Genomic DNA, 20,996 nt, shown 5'->3' on the forward strand with positions numbered 1-20,996 from the left:
CACACACACACACACACACACCCAAATGCAACTGAGTGTAGTTTCAGCTCTCTGAGACTGCAGATGTGTGTGCAAGTTGCATTTGCATGAGTGTGTGTGAGAGTGTGTGTATGTGTGTCTACTGCTGACAAAGGCTTAATGGCTGAAAGCTATGAGTGTGTGAATCTTTTTATTGTGCCTATCACGACTAAGCATCTCCGCTATATGGTGAGTAGCAACTTTCCTTCTCTTGTATTGTTACATTCCATCCTGGACTGGGCGCTAATAACCACTGTAGTTGTGCGCCCCTTTTTTTAAAAAAACTGGATTTTTCCATTGTTTGAATATCATCTTCAGGTACAAAATCTGGGAGGTTGGCATATTGGTTGCACTCTGCATTCTGCTTTTGAGCTTCTTGCAGCTCCATAATAGGCATCTCATCTGCTTACAATGAACGGACCTTCCTGCTCGACATAGCTGCATTCTGATGTAATTTCCCAGGCTTACAATGCATGTCATGATCATACTCGCTTAACACCCATCTAGTCAAATGATTAATAGGTCCTTCAAATTTAGCAGCTGCAGAAGGTCTGCATATTCAGTAACTACTGTAAACGTCCTGCCATACAGATAACATTTGAAGTTATGTACCATAAATACCAGAGCTAATAACTCTTTCTCCATTATAATGAATTTCTTCCTTGTTAAGTTGGCAAGATACGTAACCAGTGGGTTTTTCATTACCACCTTGTTCCTCACTAAGAACACAACAAATACCAAAATCGGATGCATCACAAGATAATATGAATGGTTTTTCAAAATCTGGGCATATTAGCAGAGGAGAACTCATAAAAACATCTTTAATGTGACTCATGGCTGTCTCACACTCTGTAATCCACTCAAAGGTACCCCTTTTTTGAGAAAAATTTGTCCGTGGTTTAGCCATTATAGCATAGTCATTGACAAAACAATGACAGTAAGTCATGAGATGAAGAAAGCTGTGCAATTCCTTCATATTAGTGAGTACAGGAAAATTGTCTACTGCTTCTGTAAGTTTTGTATCTGGTTTCACCCTAGCCAAATTAATAATAAGACTCAGGTACTGAATCATAATTCTGCTGAATAACATTTCTCCAATTTCAAACTCAAATGTTCCCCTTGTTAGCTGTTTGGCATGTTCTTTGATTGTACGTGAGAAGACAATAATGTCCTCTAAATAAACCAAACACAGAGTGGGTTTCAATCCTTATAACAACGAATCTGCAAACTGCTGAAATGTCGTGGGCACATTTACTAAGCTAAAAGGCATTCTAAGGAATTCATACAACCCAGATGACACTACAGGAGTGGTCTTCAGCCTCTCGTGGGGCACAGTAGAAATTGACGATAACCCACTTCCATATCCATAGCAGTTCAAAGTGTACAACTTTGCTTCCGCCGTTTGCCAATAGGTGGCGACAACGGTAAGTAGCGGTCAAAAGAAACGGGTTGCAGATGTCAGGCAGTTAGCTTGGACCTCACTCAGCATAACCTCATTCAAACATTAGTCAATTTATGTCTGCATCATAAAGTTGTTCTTGATTGAAAGTGTCAGTTTACGAGCCTAATTATCATCATTTGCGAGTGGTGTTACTGTTTTGTTTGTTTCAGTATGAAGAAAACAGCAGCTGAGTCTCATCGAATGCTCTCAAGTGTGTATGGTAAGGACGCTATTAGTGAAAGAATATGTCGTGAGTGGTTTCAACTCTTCAGGAATGGTAATTTTACCGTCGTAGACCGGTATATGGTGGAAGAGAGAACGTTTTCAAAGATGCAGAATTGGAGACATTTCTGAGTGAAGACTTCCATCAAACTCAATAATAATTGGCATGATTAGTGTGAGTGACACAGCAAGCCATTTCAAAACGTCTCAAGGCTGTGGGCATGATTCAGAAAGAAGGAACTTGGGTCCCGTGTGAGCTGAAACCGTGACGTTGAATGGCATTTGTGTGTTTGTGAACAGTTGCTTCAAAGGCAAAAATTGAAGGGATTTCTGCATCACGTTGTGACCGGGGGCGAAAAATGGGTTCATTACGATAACCCTAAACGCAAAAAATCATGGGGATATCCCAGCTATGCTTCCATGTCGACAGCCAAACTGAATATTCGCGTCTCCAAGATGGTGGGACCAGCTCGGTGTCGTGTACTATGAGGTGTTAAAACCAGGTGAAACAATCACAGGTGCTCATTATCAAATGCAATTAATGTGTTTAAGCAGGGCACTAAAAGACAAATGGCCACAATCCAGCAAGAGGCATGATAACGTGATTTTGCAGCATGGCAATGCTTGATCCCATGTCGCCAAAGAGGTCAAAACACACTTGGAAACATTAAAATGAGAAGTCTTACCCCACCCACCGTATTCTCCAGACATTGTTTGGATCAATGGCGCATGGCCTGGCTGACCAACACTTCCAATCTCATGAAGAAGTCACAAATTGGATCGATTCGTGGATCACTTCAAAAGATGAACAATTTTTTTGACGAGGGATTCGTACACACACCGCCTGAAAGATGAGAGAAAGTAGTGGCCAGCGATGGAAAATACTTTTAATGATACATGTGTAACCAATTTGTTTCATTAAATCCTCAAATGTTGGGGAAAAACAGCGGAAGCAAAGTTGTACACCTTTTAAAATACACTCCTGGAAATTGAAATAAGAACACCGTGAATTCATTGTCCCAGGAAGGGGAAACTTTATTGACACATTCCTGGGGTCAGATACATCACATGATCACACTGACAGAACCACAGGCACATAGACACAGGCAACAGAGCATGCACAATGTCGGCACTAGTACAGTGTATATCCACCTTTCGCAGCAATGCAGGCTGCTATTCTCCCATGGAGACGATCGTAAAGATGCTGGATGTAGTCCTGTGGAACGGCTTGCCATGCCATTTCCACCTGGCGCCTCAGTTGGACCAGCGTTCGTGCTGGACGTGCAGACCGCGTGAGACGACACTTCATCCAGTCCCAAACATGCTCAATGGGGGACAGATCCGGAGATCTTGCTGGCCAGGGTAGTTGACTTACACCTTCTAGAGCACGTTGGGTGGCACGGGATACATGCGGACGTGCATTGTCCTGTTGGAACAGCAAGTTCCCTTGCCGGTCTAGGAATGGTAGAACGATGGGTTCGATGACGGTTTGGATGTACCGTGCACTATTCAGTGTCCCCTCGACGATCACCAGTGGTGTACGGCCAGTGTAGGAGATCGCTCCCCACACCATGATGCCGGGTGTTGGCCCTGTGTGCCTCGGTCGTATGCAGTCCTGATTGTGGTGCTCACCTGCACGGTGCCAAACACGCATACGACCATCATTGGCACCAAGGCAGAAGCGACTCTCATCGCTGAAGACGACACGTCTCCATTCGTCCCTCCATTCACGCCTGTCGCGACACCACTGGAGGCGGGCTGCACGATGTTGGGGGGTGAGCGGAAGACGGCCTAACGGTGTGCGGGACCGTAGCCCAGCTTCATGGAGACGGTTGCGAATGGTCCTCGCCGATACCCCAGGAGCAACAGTGTCCCTAATTTGCTGGGAAGTGGCGGTGCGGTCCCCTACGGCACTGCGTAGGATCCTACGGTCTTGGCGTGCACCCGTGCGTCGCTGCGGTCTGGTCCCAGGTCGACTGGCACGTGCACCTTCCGCCGACCACTGGCGACAACATCGATGTACTGTGGAGACCTCATGCCCCACGTGTTGAGCAATTCGGCGGTAAGTCCACCCGGCCTCCCGCATGCCCACTATACGCCCTCGCTCAAAGTCCGTCAACTGCACATACGGTTCACGTCCACGCTGTCGCAGCATGCTACCAGTGTTAAAGACTGCGATGGAGCTCCGTATGCCACGGCAAACTGGCTGACACTGACGGCGGCGGTGCACAAATGCTGCGCAGCTAGCGCCATTCGACGGCCAACACCGCGGTTCCTGGTGTGTCCGCTGTGCCGTGCGTGTGATCATTGCTTGTACAGCCCTCTCGCAGTGTCCGGAGCAAGTATGGTGGGTCTGACACACCGGTGTCAATGTGTTCTTTTTTCCATTTCCAGGAGTGTATTAACAGTACCCTAACGTAGGCAATGTTTCATCTACATGAGCCAAAAGTGATAGGATTCCTCACCATTAACACACTTGTTGTCCACAATTACTGTAGGCCTAGGGCTTGGATGAAGGTTGAATAATTCCAGCATTGAGCTGTTGCTGAATATTTTCTTACACAACGAACTGAAAGTGGTACAGAATTAGATAGGGTTTTGGAGTTATTAGTCCAGCATTCCTGGTTGGAACTTTATGGTATGTTAGGCCTGTGGCCAGCAAATACTACCTCCCCTCAAACAGCCCTGCAAACTCTTTCTAGTACTGGATACAAAAGACTTTGTTCAGATTCTGACAAATGTGACAGTTTTTCCTGTAAGCAATTTCTAAGGGATTTCATGATTGAGTAAACTTCCCTCATGTGCGGTGACTTCTGTTTTCTACCCTCTTGAAAAATTCTCATAATTAGATATCTCCTATATACTGGCCAGTAAAGTCCCACAGGGCATTATGAAGTCTCATACTGAAATTATTTAGGCAAACCGGCACACACATTTTCCCATTCACAGTCTCAGCCTTGAAAGGCCACCTTAACATGAATGTGAAGTCTGCCTAGAACTCCATTTTGGGTGTATGGGTCAGTCCAAAAGTTTGTTCCATTAGAATCTAAAATTTTGGCCATCATCCAGAGAACTCTTCTGATACCATCACATATGCTTACAGGGTTATTGGCAGATATGCGGTTCATCAGAATCTAGATGAATAGGCCTCTTCCCCAGAGTTCCTCATGCCTGTTCAGTGTTTCACCACCAAATTGGTAAATTGCATCTCAACATTGAGCAGTTTGCACTCTGTCAATGACACCCAGAAAATGGTGTAGCAAATCGTTCCCCTGGACAACATCAAAATCTTGTTCTCATTTCTTTAATGCTTCACTCTTAAACTCATAATTTCTTTCATTGATTGTTAGTTCAGCAGGGCAGTTCCAATAGACTTTATTAATTCCATCCGTAAACCACCAATACTGCAGCGAGGTGGCTTTAATGCCTGATTATTGCCAAGAGGTAAAAATACAGTGCTCACTTGAACTCCTGTATCAACCAAAATTCTTACTCTCCTTCCGAAAACAATGTTTCCCACCTTTTCCAAGCCACAAAAATTGATGGGATTGTCTGTCCTTATGAGCCGCAGAGGGCTACTACTGCCCATCTGTCGTTTTCCTGGTTAGGTCTTCCATTGACCCTAAATTTCAGAAATCCACCTTGGCGGTGGTTTGATTTGCCCAATACCTGGGGGCAATAAATACATAGATGACCAATCTCCCGGCAATTAGGACAATGAGGGCACGTCATATGTTGGTGGTATGAGCCAATTGTCCATGTCATCTGAAATTGGTGTCATTTTGAATACACGGAAAGGTTCATTATTGCATGTGGGGGTTGAAACAAATCATCCGGCTTCTTGCACACAGTAGCAAGACAGACTGCCTCATGAAAAGATGAAAGATATGCAACTTTAGACAGAATGAGACTTTCACTCTGCAGCGGCGTGTGCGCTGATATGAAACTTCCTGGCAGATCAAAACTGTGTGCCCGACCGAGACTCGAACTCGGACCCCCGCCCCTCGCGGGCAAGTGCTCTACCAACTGAGCTACCGAAGCACGACTCACGCCCGGTACTCACAGCTTTACTTCTGCCAGTACCTCGTCTCCTACCTTCCAAACTTTGCAGAAGCTCTCCTGCGAACCTTGCAGAACTAGCACTCCTGAAAGAAAGGATATAGCGGAGACATGGCTTAGCCACAGCCTGGGGGATGTTTCCAGAATGAGACTTTCACTCTGCAGCGGAGTGTGCGCTGATATGAAACTTCAAGGCAGATCAAAACTGTGTGCCCGACCGAGACTCGAACTCGGGACCCCCGCCCCGTCGCGGGCAAGTGCTCTACCAACTGAGCTACCGAAGCACGACTCACGCCCGGTACTCACAGCTTTACTTCTGCCAGTACCTCGTCTCCTACCTTCCAAACACAGTTTTGATCTGCCAGGAAGTTTCATATCAGCGCACACTCCGCTGCAGAGTGAAAGTCTCATTCTGGAAACATCCCCCAGGCTGTGGCTAAGCCATGTCTCCGCTATATCCTTTCTTTCAGGAGTGCTAGTTCTGCAAGCTTCTGCAAAGTTTGGAAGGTAGGAGACGAGGTACTGGCAGAAGTAAAGCTGTGAGTACCGGGCGTGAGTCGTGCTTCGGTAGCTCAGTTGGTAGAGCACTTGCCCGCGAGGGGCGGGGGTCCCGAGTTCGAGTCTCGGTCGGGCACACAGTTTTGATCTGCCAGGAAGTTTCATATCAGCGCACACTCCGCTGCAGAGTGAAAGTCTCATTCTGGAAACATCCCCCAGGCTGTGGCTAAGCCATGTCTCCGCTATATCCTTTCTTTCAGGAGTGCTAGTTCTGCAAGGTTCGCAGGAGAGCTTCTGCAAAGTTTGGAAGGTAGGAGACGAGGTACTGGCAGAAGTAAAGCTGTGAGTACCGGGCGTGAGTCGTGCTTCGGAAGCTCAGTTGGTAGAGCACTTGCCCGCGACGGGGCGGGGGTCCCGAGTTCGAGTCTCGGTCGGGCACACAGTTTTGATCTGCCAGGAAGTTTCATATCAGCGCACACTCCGCTGCAGAGTGAAAGTCTCATTCTGGAAACATCCCCCAGGCTGTGGCTAAGCCATGTCTCCAGTATATCCTTTCTTTCAGGAGTGCTAGTTCTGCAAGGTTCGTAGGAGAGCTTCTGCAAAGTTTGGAAGGTAGGAGACGAGGTACTGGCAGAAGTAAAGCTGTGAGTACCGGGCGTGAGTCGTGCTTCGGTAGCTCAGTTGGTAGAGCACTTGCCCGCGAGGGGCGGGGGTCCCGAGTTCGAGTCTCGGTCGGGCACACAGTTTTGATCTGCCAGGAAGTTTCATATCAGCGCACACTCCGCTGCAGAGTGAAAGTCTCATTCTGGAAACATCCCCCAGGCTGTGGCTAAGCCATGTCTCCGGTATATCCTTTCTTTCAGGAGTGCTAGTTCTGCAAGGTTCGCAGGAGAGCTTCTGCAAAGTTTGGAAGGTAGGAGACGAGGTACTGGCAGAAGTAAAGCTGTGAGAACCGGGCGCGAGTCGTGCTTCGGTAGCTCAGTTGGTAGAACACTTGCCCGCGAGGGGCGGGGGTCCCGAGTTCGAGTCTCGGTCGGGCACACAGTTTTGATCTGCCAGGAAGTTTGATATGCAACTTTGATTTCACCTCTGATTTTCAGGTTTATAACATGTATGGATACGTACATCAATGGCCCATGCTTCTGCCTCTTTGAGCAAGATATCATTACATGAACCATGGACCTTGCCATTGGTGGGGAAGCATGCGTGCCTCAGCGATACAGATAGCCGTACCGTAGGTGCAACCACAATGGAGGGGTATCTGTTGAGAGGCCAGACAAACGTGTGGTTTCTGAAGAGGAGCAGCAGCCTTTTCAGTAGTTGCAAGGGCAACAGTGTGGATGATTGACTGATCTGGCCTTGTAACAATAACCAAAACGGCCTTGCTGTGCTGGTACTGCGAATGGCTGAAAGCAAGGGGAAACTACTGCCCTAATTTTTCCCGAGGGCATGCAGCTTTACTGTATGATTAAATGATGATGGCGTCCTCTTGGGTAAAATATTCCGGAGGTAAACTAGTCCCCCATTCGGATCTCCGGGCCGGGACTACTCAAGAGGATGTCGTTATCAGGAGAAAGAAAACTGGCGTTCTATGGATCAGAGCGTGGAATGTCATATCCCTTAATCGGGCAAGTAGGTTAGAAAATTTAAAAAGGGAAATGGATAGGTTAAAGTTCGATATAGTGGGAATTAGTGAAGTTCAGTGGCAGGAGGAACAAGACTGCTGGTCAGGTGACTACAGGGCTATAAACACAAAATCAAATAGGGGTAATGCAGGAGTAGGTTTAATAATGAATAGGAAAATAGGAATGCGCGTACGCTACTACAAACAGCATAGTGAACGCATTATAGTGGCCAAGATAGATACGAAGTCCACACCTACTACAGTAGTACAAGTTTATATGCCAACTAGCTCTGCAGATGACGAAGAAATTGAAGAAATGTATGATGAAATAAAAGAAATTATTCAGGTAGTGAAGGGAGACGAAAATTTAATAGTCATGGGTGACTGGAATTCGAGTGTAGGAAAAGCGAGAGAAGGAAACGTAGTAGGTGAATATGGATTGGGGCTAAGAAATGAAAGAGGAAGCTGCCTGGTAGAATTTTGCACAGAGCACAACATAATCATAGCTAACACTTGGTTTAAGAATCATGAAAGAAGGTTGTATACATGGAAGAACCCTGGAGATACTAAAAGGTATCAGATAGATTATATAATGGTAAGACAGAGATTTAGGAACCAGGTTTTAAATTGTAAGATGTTTCCAGGGGCAGATGTGGACTCTGACCACAATCTATTGGTTATGACCTGTAGATTAAAACTGAAGAAACTGAAAAAAGGTGGGAATTTAAGGAGATGGGACCTGGATAAACTGAAAGAACCAGAGGTTGTACAGAGTTTCAGGGAGAGCATAAGGAAACAATTGACAGGAATGGGGTAAAGAAATACAGTAGAAGAAGAATGGGTAGCTTTGAGGGATGAAGTAGTGAAGGCAACAGAGGATCAAGTAGGTAAAAAGACGAGGGTTAGTAGAAATCCTTGGGTAAAAGAACAAATATTGAATTTAATTGATGAAAGGAGAAAATATAAAAATGCAGTAAATGAAGCAGGCAAAAAGGAATACAAAAATGAGATCGACAGGAAGTGCAAAATGGCTAAGCAGGGACGGCTAGAGGACAAATGTAAGGATGTAGAGGCTTATCTCACTAGGTGTAAGGTAGATACTGCCTACAGGAAAATTAAAGAGAACTTTGGAGAAAAGAGAGCCACTTGTATGAATATCAAGAGCTCAGATGGAAACCCAGTTCTAAGCAAAGAAGGAAAAGCAGAAAGGTGGAAGGAGTATATAGAGGGTCTATACAAGGGCGATGTACTTGAGGACAATATTATGGAAATGGAAGAGGATGTAGATGAAGATGAAATGGGAGATAGGATACTGTGTGAAGAGTTTGACAGGGCACTGAAAGACCTGAGTCACAACAAAGCTCCTGGAGTAGACAACATTCCATTAAAACTACTGACGGCCTTGGGAGAGCCAGTCCTGACAAAACTCTACCATCTGGTGAGCAAGATGTATGAAACAGGCAAAATACCCTCAGACTTCAAGAAGAATGTGATGATTCCAATCGCAAAGAAAGCAGGTGTTGACAGATGCGAAAATTACCGAACTATCAGTTTAATAAGTCACAGCTGCAAAGTACTAACACGAATTCTTTACAGACGAATGGAAAAACTAGTAGAAGCCAACGTCGGGGAAGATCAGTTTGGATTCCGTAGGAACACTGGAACAAGTGAGGCAATACTGACCTTACGACTTATCTTAGAAGAAAGATTAAGGAAAGGCAAACCTACATTTCTAGCATTTGTAGACTTAGAGAAAGCTTTTGACAATGTTGACTGGAATACTCTCTTTCAAAATCTAAAGGTGGCAGGGGTGAAATACAGTGAGCGAAAGGCTATTTACAATTTGTACAGAAACCAGATGGCAGTTATAAGAGTCGAGGGACATGAAAGGGAAGCAGTGGTTGGGAAGGGAGTAAGACAGGGTTGTAGCCTCTCCCCGATGTTCAATCTGTATATTGAGCAAGCAGTAAAGGAAACAAAAGAAAAATTCGGAGTAGGTATTAAAATCTGTGGAGAAGAAATGAAAACTTTGAGGTTCGCTGATGACATTGTAATTCTGTCAGAGACAGCAAAGGACTTGGAAGAGCAGTTGAATGGAATGGACAGTGTCTTGAAAGGAGGATATAAGATGAACATCAACAAAAGCAAAACGAGGATAATGGAATGTAGTCGAATTAAGTCGGGTGATGCTGAGGGAATTAGATTAGGAAATGAGACACTTAAAGTAGTAAAGGAGTTTTGCTATTTGGGGAGCAAAATAACTGATGATGGTCAAAGTAGAGAAGATATAAAATGTAGACTGGCAATTGCAAGGAAAGCGTTTCTGAAGAAGAGAAATTTGTTAACATCGAGTATAGATTTAAGTGTCAGGAAGTCATTTCTGAAAGTATTTGTATGGAGTGTAGCCATGTATGGAAGTGAAACATGGACGATAAGTAGTTTGTACAAGAAGAGAATAGAAGCTTTCGAAATGTGGTGCTACAGAAGAATGCTGAAGATTAGATGGGTAGATCACATAACTAATGAGGAAGTATTGAATAGGATTGGGGAGAAGAGAAGTTTGTGGCACAACTTGACCAGAAGAAGGGATCGGTTGGTAGGACATGTTCTGAGGCATCAAGGGATCATCAATTTAGTACTGGAGGGCAGCGTGGAGGGTAAAAATCGTAGAGAGAGACCAAGAGGTGAATACACTAAGCAGATTCAGAAGGATGTAGGTTGCAGTAGGTACTGGGAGATGAAGAAGCTTGCACAGGATAGAGTAGCATGGAGAGCTGCTACAAACCAGTCTCAGGACTGAAGACCACAACAACATCATCATTACATGTTGCTTCTCTCCCCAGGGTATAGGCACAACACAAGATCATACAAACTCTGTCTCCTCCAAATATCCTCATGTTTTTGCTTTAGGGTGGACAGTTTATTTCTGTAATAACTTACACTTCTCTTATCTGCATACCTCTCTGTTAACTCCTTCACCAGAATGTCAAACATTCCTGTATTCTTCAGTGTATCTACTGATTTTACATAAATATGTGCGTTGCATGACAACTTTATGTGTGCTGCTGTGTTAGACTATGGGGGGGAACTGTGCTATTTCTAGTTTCTCTAGGCTCCTCAGTGGTAGCCTGAACATTTAACCTGGACCTGTGCTAAATTATCCTCTAAGTCAAAATTTTGTGTTCCATTGTATCAGTGTGCTCTCGCAAAATCTTAACAGGATCTTTACTACTACATATCTCCACTGTGTACTTCGATTTTTGATAAATGGTAGTATTTTGTTACCCCAAATGGGAGCCAGAATTAGGAAATGAGATGAAAAGCTTCCATAATGCAAAAAGTCTGTTCTGGAGGTGGCATTCTCCACTAATTTTTCAACTATAAGCCCTCGGGCAACACTTCCAGTAGCTGTGACAGAAATGGCATGAAGTGAAGTGCTGTACTGTGCGAAACTGTGGGGACGGCAATAGCAACAGTGTATGTGGGTAACTGAGGGCTGCAAGCATGCGGCATCTGCATGGAGGCAGTATTCACCCGACAGCAATGGCTGGCCGAAATGACAACGGGGAACAGTTGCCCCATTGTCAAGGCCAGGACACTCAAATGGAGCAGGAAGGCATGCAGCACTCCGCTGTGCTGATGAATGGGTGGCAAGAAGGCTGCACATCTGTGGATTGTTGCAAAGTAACACAGCCCTTTAAAAGGCACCTCTAGTGACAGGACGGCTGCAGCATGAGCAAAGGCAAAAGCGTGGCTTGGACAACCTGTCCAATAAGCAGGCAGTGTGGCAGCAAGACAGCAACGTCAGTAGTATGGCTGCAGCAAGGTGTGGATGCCAGTGTTGTTCTTGGGCTAAACTGGCAGACAGACTTGTAGTGTGGCTACAAAGTCAGCTACAAAATGTTGGGTGTGACAGCACCAGATTGGGGCAAGCAGCTCTTGCGTTCTGTGTGGTGCATGAGGGACACATTGACAATACATACCGTATTTACTCGAATCTAAGCCGCACCTGAAAAATGAGACTCGAAACCATGGGAAAAAAAAATTCACGAATCTAAGCCACACGTGAAATTTGGGACTCGAAATTCAAGGGGAGAGAAAAGTCTTAGGCCGCACCTCCAATTCGAAACAAAGTTGGTCCATTGTAATATGATACACAATTTAGGTCGAATGAATGACGATACAGCTACAGTAGTTTGGTTCGAGTCGTAAGCTTAGCAGTTAAGCTTTACCAGGTAGCCATTGTCATGCGTCAGGCGCTCCGTCCGTATTTATACGGGTAGTCTTCCTTTTTCACGTGCTTCGTCTGGTTTGAATCGATTGCTTATTTTGCTTTGATCTGATAAGTGCCGTTCTCTTTGTTATAGGTATTTACGTCACTCTAAGCTGAAAATGCATTACTGTACTGTGTCATGCATTGTTTATCGCATTCTGATAGTGCCTGTTTACGGCCTGTCGCCGCTCGCGGCAGGGCTTGCTTTTGTGCACGCTACCGCCGCTTACAATTAAAAAAAAAAAAGAGAGAGGAATCGTCTCATTAGCGAAACAATGGCAAGAGACTACTATTTGTTTTTACTTACACTGCTGCTTTCTTTGATAATGATCAACAAGAACCAAATAATACACTGTGTATGATAGAACATGTTCTGAACGAGAGTTAGGCGAAAATTTTTCTCCGTTTGAAAATCTTTGCGGCCGCTTCTTTAGTACATCAAATTCTGCACAGAAATTAGAGTCATCTTAAATTTAAAAATCTAGTCAATTGCCGTGCTTCATTTCTGACTGTATCACTATTAGGCATAAGAATAATAGGCTACGAATATAAACATGACACAATATGTATATTCCTCCGCGTTTGCTGTTGATTCGCTCTAGTTTCATAGTTAATTAGGCAGACAGCATTTAAATGAGATAGCAGCAAACACGAAAGAATACATGGCAAAATGTGTAGATTCGTATTATTCGTATGGTGAAGAGAATACTGCATGTGATTCACATTTCATCAGGTTCCCATTAGCAACCATCTCTTCTCACAGGTAGGAAAAAATTCAGAACGTAGAGTTGGCCATATTGACAAACATACCAAACAGTCTTGCCAGTCGGATTTTCGTAGTACATAGAAATTCTGCTACATTCGAAGATGAACAATACGGAATTTGTATTTACTTCGTTGGATAATGTATGAAAATGCAGTGGTCGAAACTCGGGGCGGAGAAAAAAAAAAAAAGCTCGTCTTCCACCTTTTTTTTTTTTTAATTTATTTACTGACGCAGAGGTTTTGGCGCAACTAATTATCTTTGTGCCTACAAAGCATACCTGTGTAGCGCTACATATATTCGACGGCAGAAGTTAGTTGTGGCGGCACCTACCAACATTTTTCAGAACTTCCGTTTGCTTTGCACTCGATTCTAAGCCGCAGGCGTTGTTTTGGATTACAAAAACCGGAAAAAAAGTGCGGCTTAGTTTCGAGTGAATACGGTAGTTCAATCATGAACTCATTGCAGTAGGTGCTGCTCGCAAACAGCACACTCTCACGTGCATACGCATATGGCATGCAACCTCACTCAATTTCGAGATGGACCCATGGCATGACTCTCAAGCCATGCAAACCTGGGCGTCATTACTGACAGTGACAGGATGACTCCAGGTGATGTTGGCTGTGACAGTAGTCCAGGCTGGACTTTGCGCCACAATGCGGCAGAAAGTGCAGTGGCAGCTGGCACGCCTGCAGCCATCTTCTATGCCCCAAAACTCAACAACGTGCATACTACAGTTTTCAGTTGTGAAGATATAAATGAGTGAACTGTATGGTAGGTCAGACCCCACTGCCTTACACCAGTTGTACAGGAGCCAAGGGATAAAACAAAGATTTAGGCATCCAAGGAGAGTATTTTTGAGGAATAGTAGGCAATAGTAGAAGCATACTGTAACTCTGAACTTCTGATGCAAAGACATACCTGGTGAGGTGGATACTCCATGAGCTGATTGAATGGGCCATCATAGCTGAGTTGCAGAGTGGATTGGGAGAGTACAGGAAGAAGGCACATTGTCAAGTCAGGAGATGATTACAGAAAGAGCATAGGTTCTGGACCCGCTACTCCCTACCTGTCTACTGGGACCCCATATAACCATTTTTCCACGTTTTGTGTAGGCTGTGTGTTGTAGACGATGATCACAATGCATCTCTTGTCAGCATCCCTCAACCATGTGACCTACTCTTGCCCTGGAACATTAGCCAGTTATTTAGCGTAAGCTGTGGGAACAATTCTTCGGCATAACAGTTGTTGGCTGGAGAGAAACAAAAGTTCACAGTAAAATGCTCCCAAACACCTTCTGTCCTGTGGCTGCCTGCAGATGCATGAAACATGGTTGGTTGAGTAATTGTAGGAGTGATAAAGACAAGTGCTGAGGTTCCCCCCTCATGTGGTAAGCAGTTTTTATTTGCTACTAATGCTCAATACATTATTTCCTTTGTAATGTTGTTGTGCTATCAGAAGACCATCTGGTTAAGTTGTATTGTGGGTGGTTTGTTTTATGACTGAGACTTATTTTAACAGAGTGCATTCTATTGAACCAGTATTCATGAGTGTTCATTTCTTAGTTATTAAAATAATTTTTCCCCATACAGCATGAAATTTATGAATCTCAGTGTACCGTGTATGTTCATAAAAATAATGGGAATTGCAAATGATTTAATTTCAGAATGAACCTGTCTTCGAGGATGTTGTGTCATGTAACTACAAATTCTCTTGGAGAACAGTAGCAGCCTGCCCTGTAGGAAGTATTCATAATGGCACATTTCCAATCCACAACAATGGAAACTGCACAGCAGAGAACTTCTATACTAAACATCTGTGAGTATTTTTTTTAAAGTAATTGCTGATTTTACATTAAACAACCAGTGCTTTCTGCCAAATACCTCATGGTTGTTTGGTATGTCGTTTCATGAACGATAGTAGAAGTAAAAATATGGATATCACTTGCTCTTGCTCTTTTGTTACCTTCCACTTTTTTGATTCCATTGAGTGAGACCCTTTACAGAATTGAAGCCACCTCTGTTATTTTGTCAGCAAGCACATTCTCTTTTAATGTTTACACCAAACTTTCTGCCATATATTTGACCTTGGGTACAGACTTCTGGTGCATAATACTATTCTTGTTGCTAAGCTCCTGGAAGAGAGATGGGATGGCACACATCAGCACAGGAAGTTATGTAGTTAACTTTCTCTGTGTGCTGTAATTGTTAATTCTTAAGGTAGTACTACTAGTATGGACAGGGTGCTTGTGTGTTGTGTGCAGGTGCAGGTGCAGGAAGTGTTAGCCGTGATTTGCAAACAGCTGAAGACACTTACTACCCTGCCCAGCTATCTTCAGGCTGCTGCCTCGGGGTGTAGCAGTGGCAGAGAACCTGGTGCATCACATAGGGCAGCTCAAGTGTCACTCGTTTTGCTTACAGCCTGTACTGCTGAGGCAGCTTCCAGTGTTTCTGACATAGTGGAACCACCACAGGGTCAGTGATGGATAGTAACATGTTTGCATTGCTCGAGGCAGAGGATCAATGTGAAGGTTGTCTTGTCAGGCCTTGCCTGTTGACACTATGAGTGAACAGGACTGTTCCTTCAGAAGGGCCTGAGCAGGCACATGCAGGGTAGGGTTTGCTAATTATTGGGAACTCCAAAGTGAGGCAACTTATTGAGCCATTAAGGAAAATAGCATTCAGGACCTAAGGAAATGCAATTTTCACTCAACATGTCTGCTAGGGAGCCTCGTCCAAGATGTGGTAGCCCTTCCTCCAACTATCGACCATCAGGATGCAGCCAGCTGCAAGCTATGCCTCACATTGCCACCAATGATGCCTGTCGTTTGAGTTCTGAGGTAATCCTCTGTTTTTATGGCCAGCTGGCAGAAGTGATTAATATAACTGGCATCACATACTGTACAAGTAGAGCTGATGCTTTTAGCTTCATTCCCAGAATTGATTGGGTACTTTGATTTGGAGCTGAATGGGGGTTCTCAATCAAAGGGTCTGTTGATTCTGCGAAGATATTGGCTGCAGATTTCTGCTGGAGCCGCGTTATGGGGGCGGAGTTGTTATTGTAGGATTTCTCTTGATAGGTCAGCGGGCTGCACTACACAAATGAAGGACCTATTTGAGTAGCCGAGTAGTTGTGGAGTGAGTGTGAAGGCTATATGATAGTTTGTGGTCTGATGAAAGCTCGCCAGTAGATATGCAGAGTGAAAGCAAACTGCATACAAAGTAAAGACTCTTTGACAGTCAGAATTTTCAAACAGTAAATTGTTGAAGTATTCGTGGCAAAGTTCCTGAATATACTGCCCTCCAGAAAAGCTGTCGTTCTCAGATTATTCTTAGAACTGATAACTGGCTGAAACCCAAAGTAGAAAGGTCCGAAATATTTAGTGGGGCATTGAACGTATATTGACAAGACAGAGCAGATGCCATAGGAGTATCATTACAGTTGACAAAAATATTGTGTCTATCGATGTTGAAATTGAGTTTGTCTTTGAAGTGGACTGTACGTGTGTAACAGGTCTAGGTGAACTCAAATTAATTGTTGGATGTTGTAATGGCCACCCGATTCTGCTGTAACAGTTGCAGAATCATTCAAAGAAAGTCTACACTCAGTAGTGCGGAAATATTCTGAGCATGCAGTAGTTGTTGGAGGTGACTTTAGCTTGCCCATTTCTCATGTGATATCCTGTGAACCATGGATGCCATGGTAGTGGTACAGACAGCCAGTCTTGGAACTACTTTTGAACAAGTTTTCCAGAAACTGTCTTAAGCAGCTAGTTCGAGAGCCCACATGCAATAGAAATATTTTAGACCTTGTAGCTACAAACAGGCCAAGCTTATCATCTGTATTAGAATGGAAATAGGAGTTTGTGATCAAGATGTCATAATAGTGATGATGGTTACTAAAGTTGATAAATCTGTCAAATAGCCTAGGAGAGTACTTTTGCTGAAAATAACAAATAAGTGATTGTTAGCATCCCGTGTAGACAATGAATGGACAGTATTTAGTTCCATTACAGTGGAACATGAGAAATTACGGGTGAAGTGTAAACAGATTGTAAATTGTGCTCAAGAGAAGTATGTGCCGAGTTAGTGGGTAAAGAATGGGAAAGGCCCACCTTGGTTTAGGGCGAAGTGTAAACAGATTGTAAATCGCGCTCAGAAGAAGTATGTGTCGAGTTAGTTGGTAAATAATGGGAAAGGCCCACCTTGGTTTAATCACAAAATTTGGAGAATGCTACAGAACCAGAGACTGCTGCAATTTCGATTCAAAAAAGGTACACAAAGATGACAACTGGCAACTGGCATACAGCTACAACCATCATACCTTAGAAAAAGAGCTTATTGAGAGCCCAAGAAAAATCTGGTCCTATTTAAAAATTAGAAGCGGCTTGAAGTTTTCTATCGAGTCACTACCTGACAAGTCAGATGTGGCAGTAGAAGACAGCAAAAGGAAAACTGAAGTTTTAAATGTCATGTTTCAGAAATTATTTATGACAGAGGATTCTATGAAATATTGTTGTTTGATAGTAGCATAGACTTCTACATGGGTGACGTAATAATAAGCATCCCTGGTGTAGAGAAGCAACGAAAGGAGTTGAAAACAAATAAGTCACCATGGCATGATGGAATCCTAATTCAGTTGTACAGAAAATTTGCAAAACCATTGTTCCCTTACTTAGCTGACATTTACTGCTAATCTCACCCAGCACAAAGCCCCAAGTGACTGGAAAAAAGTGCAGGTGACTCCTGTATACAAGAAAGGTAAAGGAACGAACCTGCAAAGTTTCAGCCCAATATCCTTAATGTAGGTTTGCTGCAGAATTCTTGAACACACTCTGAGTTGACATATGGTGAATTTCCTTGAGCCCAAAAAGTTTCTGTCCATAAATCAGCACGGTTTTAGAAAGCATCACTTGTGCAAAACTCAGCTTGCCCATTTCTCATGTGATATCCTGTGAACCATGGATGAAGGGCAGCAGATTCCTAGATATTAGGAAAGCATTTGACAAGGTGGCCACCCTCACCTCTCCTCGTCCCCCCTTCCCTGCACCCCAATCCAACTGCTGCTGCCCTTGGCAGACTAGGTTCGCAGATATCTGAGTGAGTGGCTTGAAGACCAGGAAGATCAGTATGCCTTGATGGCAAATGTTCGTCAGAGACAAGGGTGCTATCAGGTGTGCACCATTGAAGTGTGATAGGACTGTTCTTACTCATTCTATACATAAATGATGTGACAGACTGGGTGAGTAGCAATCAGTGGCTGTTTGCAGATAGCTGTGGTGTACGGGATGGTGTCTTCGTTGAATGTCTGTAGAAGGATACAAGAGGGCTTAGACAAAATTTGTAGTTGCTATGATGAATAGCAGCTTGCTCTAAATGTAGAAAAATATAAGTTCATGCAGATGAATAGGAAAAACAATCCTGTAACATTCGAACATAGCATTGCTTGAAACAGTTACACTGATTAAATATCTGGGCGTAACGTTGCAAAGCGATATGAAATGGAATGATCACATAAGGACGATGGTATGGAAGGCAAATGGTCAGCTTTGGTTTATTGGAAGAATTTTGGGAGAGTGTGGTTCATCTGTAAAGGAGACTGCATGAAGAACGACAGTGCCACCCATTGTTAAGTAATGCTCAAGTGTTTGGGATCTCCATCAGGTCAGAGTAAAGGAGGACATTGAAGCAATTCAGAGGTGGGCTACTTGATATATTACCGGTAGATTCGACAGACACATGAATATGTCAAAATTTAAATATCGCTTACTCTTTTAGTACCTTCCACTGTTTTGCTCTCATGGTGTTAGATACCATACGGAATTGAAGCTAACTCTATCGTTTTATTAGCAAGTGCATTTGTCTTTTTAGGTTTGCACCAAAATTTCTGCTGTATATTCGACCTTGCGTGCAGATATCGGCTGCTTAATACCATTCCTGTTGCTAAACTGGAAGAGATTGAATGGAAATCGTTAATATGCTCTATGAACCGTTCTCATAATTTTAAATTAAAAACTCTGTAAAAATCCCACAATCAGCTGAGAAAGAATGTTGATTCACTCACAGCACCATGTAACTTTGAAAGCCTGATACACCTGTAATAGGTCTGATAACCGCGAGGTTGCCTATTAATGATTCCTTCGCCCAACACCCACGGTGCTATTGGTGCACATCACGTATTGCGATTAAGATAGTGTGCTGGATTTTTTTTTTAAAAAAACGGTGGAGTAGGTTGTGTGTGGGGAGGGTGTCCCCCCCTTCCCCCACTTTCATGCCCTACAATGCTTGCTGAAGCGTACCAAGTGATTACAGTGCTAGAGGACTGGTGGCACTCACCAGCCCCCAGATCAGGAATACCAGGTTTGCCTTGTTAGTATCCTATCCAGCCCTTACTGATGGGCTCTTGAGGGACCACAGTGACTCACTACGCTAGGCAACAATTGTGGTTGTCAGAATCCGCTATTTGGCTCCTATGGTTGTGTGAAGCATATTAACTGGATGTGGTAGTTTTGAAAATGTATCCACAATGACCAGCCATAAGCTATGAAGGTATGATTTGGTGAAGCCTAAATGGAATCTTTCCCATAAAGCCTCTAGTGTGGTTCTTCTCCATATCAGTACTTATGTCGTTTGTTCCTGTTTCCCCACACCACAGTAACTCTATGCTTCTTCTGGCTATCCCTTCTCTGCAACATCCAATGGACTACAACTTGTTTGTGCGCACATTTGGTGAACAACGGTCTTGAGCCCTTGTAATACTATTTCTGTGTCTGTACTACAAGTCTAATTCCTGACTATATACCGTATTTACTCGAATCTAAGCCGCACTTAAATCTAAGCCGCACCTGAAAAATGAGACTCGAAATCAAGGAAAAAAAAATTTCCCGAGTCTAAGCCGCACCTGAAATTTGAGACTCGAAATTCAAGGGGAGAGAAAAGTTTTAGGCCGCATCTCCAAATCGAAACAAAGTTGGTCCATTGTAACATGAGAGACAATTTAGGTTGAATGAATGACGATACAGCTACAGTAGTTTGGTTCGAGTCGTAAGCTTAGCAGTTAAACTTTACCAGGTAGCCATTGCTGTGCGTCAGGCGCTCCGTCCGTATTTATACGGGTACCCTTCCTTTTTCACGTGCTTCGTCTGGTTTGAATCGATTGCTTATTTTGCTTTGATCTGATAAGTGCCGTTTGCTTTGATATAGGTGTTTATGTCACTCTAAACTGAAAATGCATTACTGTACTGTGTCATGCATTGTTTGCCGCATTCTGACAGTGCGTGTTTACGGCCTGTCGCCGCTCGCAGCATGGCTTGCTTTTGTGCATGCTACCGCTGCTTACAATAATAATAAAAAAAAAAAAAGGGTGGGGGGGTAGGAATCGTCTCATTAGTGAAACAATGGCAAGAGACTGCTATTTGTTGTTACTTACACTTCTGCTTTCTTTGATAATGACCAGCAAGAACGTAATAATAGGCTGCGTATGATAGGAGAAGTTCTGAACGAGCGTTCAGCGAAAATTTTTCTCCGTTTGAAAATCTTTGCAGGCGCCTCTTTAGTACATTACATTCTGCATAGAAATTAGAGTCATCTTAGATTTAAAAATGTAGTCAATTGCTGTGCTTCATTTCTGACTGTATCACTATTAGGCATAAGAATAATACGAATATAAACATGACATGATATGTATATTCTTCCGCGTTTGCTGTTGTCTCGCTCTTGTTTCGTAGTTTTTAGGCAGACACGATTTAAATGAGATAGCAGCAAACACGAAACAATACATGGCAAAATGTTTATATTCGTATTATTCTTATCGTGAAGAGATTACTGCATGTGATTCACAATTCATAAAAGTTCCTATTAGCAACCATCTCTTCTCACAGGTAGGAAAAAATTCAGAACGTAGAGTTGGCCATATTGACAAACATCCCAAAGAGTCTTGCCAGTCGGATTTTCGTAGTACATTAAAATGCTGCTAAATTCGAAGATGAACAATACGGAATTTGTATTTACTTCGTCAGATAATCTATGAAAATGCAGTGGTCGAAACTCGGGGCGGAGAAAAAAAAGCTCGTCTTCCACCTTTTTTTTTTTTTACTGAC

At 43.6% G+C, this 20,996-nt stretch overlaps 1 protein-coding gene across 3 annotated transcripts in view; it reads left to right on the plus strand.

Moving 5' to 3' along the window:
• Positions 1-20,996, plus strand: part of LOC124611079 (cation-independent mannose-6-phosphate receptor) — a 619,359-nt gene that overhangs the window by 207,345 nt on the left and 391,018 nt on the right. For all 3 annotated transcript variants that reach the window (XM_047140214.1, XM_047140213.1, XM_047140215.1), the window contains exon 13: positions 14,565-14,716. In XM_047140214.1, coding sequence (XP_046996170.1) covers positions 14,565-14,716 — 152 coding nt within the window. The remainder of the gene's footprint in view (positions 1-14,564; positions 14,717-20,996) is intronic.

The sequence above is a fragment of the Schistocerca americana genome, chromosome 1 (genome assembly GCF_021461395.2).
Source record: "Schistocerca americana isolate TAMUIC-IGC-003095 chromosome 1, iqSchAmer2.1, whole genome shotgun sequence".
NCBI lineage: Eukaryota > Metazoa > Arthropoda > Insecta > Orthoptera > Acrididae > Schistocerca > Schistocerca americana.